At 35.0% G+C, this 5,000-nt stretch overlaps 1 protein-coding gene across 2 annotated transcripts in view; it reads left to right on the top strand.

Annotated features, from left to right (window-relative positions):
• The window catches only part of gli3 (GLI family zinc finger 3), a 159,918-nt gene that overhangs the window by 102,077 nt on the left and 52,841 nt on the right, over positions 1-5,000 (top strand). For both annotated transcript variants that reach the window (XM_087788425.1, XM_087788424.1), the window contains exon 4: positions 4,472-4,577. In XM_087788425.1, coding sequence (XP_087644551.1) covers positions 4,472-4,577 — 106 coding nt within the window. The remainder of the gene's footprint in view (positions 1-4,471; positions 4,578-5,000) is intronic.

Here is a 5,000-nt window from a genome sequence, read left to right as displayed (position 1 = left end):
GAGTCCACTAGATGGTAGTGATGTGTTGATGAAGCTTCAAGAAACAGTGTCATGATCTTCAGAGTCCACTAGATGGTAGTGATGTGTTGATGAAGCTTCATGAAACAGTGTCATTATCTTCAGAGTCCACTAGATGGTAGTGATGTGTTGATGAAGCTTCATGAAACAGTGTCATTATCTTCAGAGTCCACTAGATGGTAGTGATGTGTTGATGAAGCTTCATGAAACAGTGTCATGTTGTTCAGAGGTCAGAAGGTGGCGCAGTTTATAAATGATGTTTCATTAGAACAATGAAACTCTGAAGATAATGACATCATCTCCACCAATGAACACTTTGGATCCACAACTGCTGTGAAAACACTTGAGTTTCCAGCAGAGACGTCAGGTTTCATCATGTGAGGATCAGGAGGTCAGAAGTTTGACTGATGCAGGAAGTGGAGCTTGTGGAACATTTACTCATGAAGTGTGTGGATATTAGTGTGTGTGTGGATATTAGTGTGTGTGTGGATATTAGTGTGTGTGTGGATATTAGTGTGTGTGTGGATATTAGTGTGTGTGTGGATATTAGTGTGTGTGTGGATATTAGTGTGTGTGTGGATATTAGTGTGTGTGTGGATATTAGTGTGTGTGTGGATATTAGTGTGTGTGTGGATATTAGTGTGTGTGTGGATATTAGTGTGTGTGTGGATATTAGTGTGTGTGTGGATATTAGTGTGTGTGTGGATATTAGTGTGTGTGTGGATATTAGTGTGTGTGTGGATATTAGTGTGTGTGTGGATATTAGTGTGTGTGTGTGTTGATATTAGTGTGTGTGTGGATATTAGTGTGTGTGTGGATATTAGTGTGTGTGTGGATATTAGTGTGTGTGTGGATATTAGTGTGTGTGTGGATATTAGTGTGTGTGTGGATATTAGTGTGTGTGTGGATATTAGTGTGTGTGTGTGTTGATATTAGTGTGTGTGTGGATATTAGTGTGTGTGTGGATATTAGTCTGTGTGTGGATATTAGTGTGTGTGGATATTAGTGTGTGTGTGGATATTAGTGTGTGTGTTGATATTAGTGTGTGTGTGGATATTAGTGTGTGTGTGTGTTGATATTAGTGTGTGTGTGGATATTCGTGTGTGTGTGGATATTAGTGTGTGTGTTGATATTAGTGTGTGTGTTGATATTAGTGTGTGTGTGTGTGTTGATATTAGTGTGTGTGGATATTAGTGTGTGTGTGTATTGATATTAGTGTGTGTGTGAATATTAGTGTGTGTATTGATATTAGTGTGTGTGTTGATATTAGTGTGTGTGTTGATATTAGTGTGTGTGTGTGTTGATATTAGTGTGTGTGTGGATATTAGTGTGTGTGTGGATATTAGTGTGTGTGTTGATATTTGTGTGTCTTTGATTAGTCATGTCTTCTTCTAAAGTACATTATTACACAAACTCTCTTCACAACATGAGTAACAACATGAGTAACAACATGAGTAACAACATGAGTAACAACATGAATAACAACATGAGTAACAACATGAGTAACAACATGAGTAACAACATGAGTAACAACATGAGTAACAACATGAGTAACAACATGAGTAACAACATGAGTAACAACATGAATAACAACATGAGTAACAACATGAGTAACAACATGAGTAACAACATGAGTAACAACATGAGTAACAACATGAGTAACAACATGAATAACAACATGAGTAACAACATGAGTAACAACATGAGTAACAACATGAGTAACAACATGAGTAACAACATGAGTAACAACATGAATAACAACATGAATAACAACATGAGTAACAACATGAATAACAACATGAGTAACAACATGAATAACAACATGAGTAACAACATGAGTAACAACATGAATAACAACATGAATAACAACATGAATAACAACATGAGTAACAACATGAGTAACAACATGAATAACAACATGAGTAACAACATGAGTAACAACATGAATAACAACATGAATAACAACATGAGTAACAACATGAGTAACAACATGAATAACAACATGAGTAACAACATGAGTAACAACATGAGTAACAACATGAGTAACAACATGAGTAACAACATGAGTAACAACATGAGTAACAACATGAATAACAACATGAATAACAACATGAGTAACAACATGAGTAACAACATGAGTAACAACATGAGTAACAACATGAGTAACAACATGAGTAACAACATGAATAACAACATGAGTAACAACATGAGTAACAACATGAGTAACAACATGAGTAACAACATGAATAACAACATGAGTAACAACATGAGTAACAACATGAGTAACAACATGTGTAACAACATGAGTAACAACATGAGTAACAACATGAGTAACAACATGAGTAACAACATGAGTAACAACATGAGTAACAACATGAGTAACAACATGAATAACAACATGAGTAACAACATGAGTAACAACATGAGTAACAACATGAGTAACAACATGAATAACAACATGAATAACAACATGAGTAACAACATGAGTAACAACATGAGTAACAACATGAATAACAACATGAGTAACAACATGAGTAACAACATGAGTAACAACATGAGTAACAACATGAGTAACAACATGAGTAACAACATGAGTAACAACATGAATAACAACATAAGTAACAACATGAGTAACAACATGAATAACAACATGAGTAACAACATGAGTAACAACATGAATAACAACATGAGTAACAACATGAGTAACAACATGAGTAACAACATGAGTAACAACATGAATAACAACATGAATAACAACATGAGTAACAACATGAATAACAACATGAGTAACAACATGAGTAACAACATGAGTAACAACATGAGTAACAACATGAATAACAACATGAATAACAACATGAGTAACAACATGAATAACAACATGAGTAACAACATGAGTAACAACATGAGTAACAACATGAATAACAACATGAATAACAACATGAGTAACAACATGAGTAACAACATGAGTAACAACATGAGTAACAACATGAATAACAACATGAGTAACAACATGAGTAACAACATGAGTAACAACATGAGTAACAACATGAGTAACAACATGAGTAACAACATGAATAACAACATGAATAACAACATGAGTAACAACATGAATAACAACATGAGTAACAACATGAATAACAACATGAGTAACAACATGAGTAACAACATGAATAACAACATGAATAACAACATGAATAACAACATGAGTAACAACATGAGTAACAACATGAATAACAACATGAGTAACAACATGAGTAACAACATGAATAACAACATGAATAACAACATGAGTAACAACATGAGTAACAACATGAATAACAACATGAGTAACAACATGAGTAACAACATGAGTAACAACATGAGTAACAACATGAGTAACAACATGAGTAACAACATGAGTAACAACATGAATAACAACATGAATAACAACATGAGTAACAACATGAGTAACAACATGAGTAACAACATGAGTAACAACATGAGTAACAACATGAGTAACAACATGAATAACAACATGAGTAACAACATGAGTAACAACATGAGTAACAACATGAGTAACAACATGAATAACAACATGAGTAACAACATGAGTAACAACATGAGTAACAACATGTGTAACAACATGAGTAACAACATGAGTAACAACATGAGTAACAACATGAGTAACAACATGAGTAACAACATGAGTAACAACATGAGTAACAACATGAATAACAACATGAGTAACAACATGAGTAACAACATGAGTAACAACATGAGTAACAACATGAATAACAACATGAATAACAACATGAGTAACAACATGAGTAACAACATGAGTAACAACATGAATAACAACATGAGTAACAACATGAGTAACAACATGAGTAACAACATGAGTAACAACATGAGTAACAACATGAGTAACAACATGAGTAACAACATGAATAACAACATAAGTAACAACATGAGTAACAACATGAATAACAACATGAGTAACAACATGAGTAACAACATGAATAACAACATGAGTAACAACATGAGTAACAACATGAGTAACAACATGAGTAACAACATGAATAACAACATGAATAACAACATGAGTAACAACATGAATAACAACATGAGTAACAACATGAGTAACAACATGAGTAACAACATGAGTAACAACATGAATAACAACATGAATAACAACATGAGTAACAACATGAATAACAACATGAGTAACAACATGAGTAACAACATGAGTAACAACATGAATAACAACATGAATAACAACATGAGTAACAACATGAGTAACAACATGAGTAACAACCTCCAGGTCCTGAAAACATTTTCTCATTAAAACATGAAACATTTCCTGACATGACATCGAAGATGATTTGATTGATGTTCACTGAAGTGTAGTTTCTTCACTTTCTTCAAGTATTGTTGTCATAAAGTATTTGAAGTAACTGTTGATGTTTCTCTGCAGCGACGCCTCAGTTCTTCTCAACCTTCCATCCTCCGGTGCCCATCGATGACCGTCACACTCAGGGACGATACATGTATGAACCCTCGCCGGTGACCCCACTGCACGTGTGAGTACTGATGACCCTTGACCTCTGGACAGGATGATGGATGATGGATGGATGGATGATGGATGATGGATGATGGATGATGGATGATGGATGATGGATGATGATGGATGATGGATGATGGATGGATGGATGGATGGATGATGGATGGATAGATGGATGGATAGATGGATAAGGATGATGGATGATGGATGATGGATGATGGATGGATGATGGATGGATGGATGATATGGATGATGGATGGATGGATGATGGATGATGGATGATGGATGATGGATGATGGATGATGGATGATGGATGGATGGATGATGGATGGATGATGGATGATGGATGATGGATGATGGATGAGGGATGATGGATGATGGATGATGGATGATGGATGATGGATGAAGGATGGATGGATGGATGGATGGATGGATGGATGAT

The sequence above is a fragment of the Callionymus lyra genome, chromosome 4 (assembly GCF_982586985.1).
Source record: "Callionymus lyra chromosome 4, fCalLyr1.hap1.1, whole genome shotgun sequence".
NCBI lineage: Eukaryota > Metazoa > Chordata > Actinopteri > Syngnathiformes > Callionymidae > Callionymus > Callionymus lyra.
Note: the sequence above shows the minus strand (reverse complement) of the source record. Positions and strands in the feature narration are given on the sequence as shown.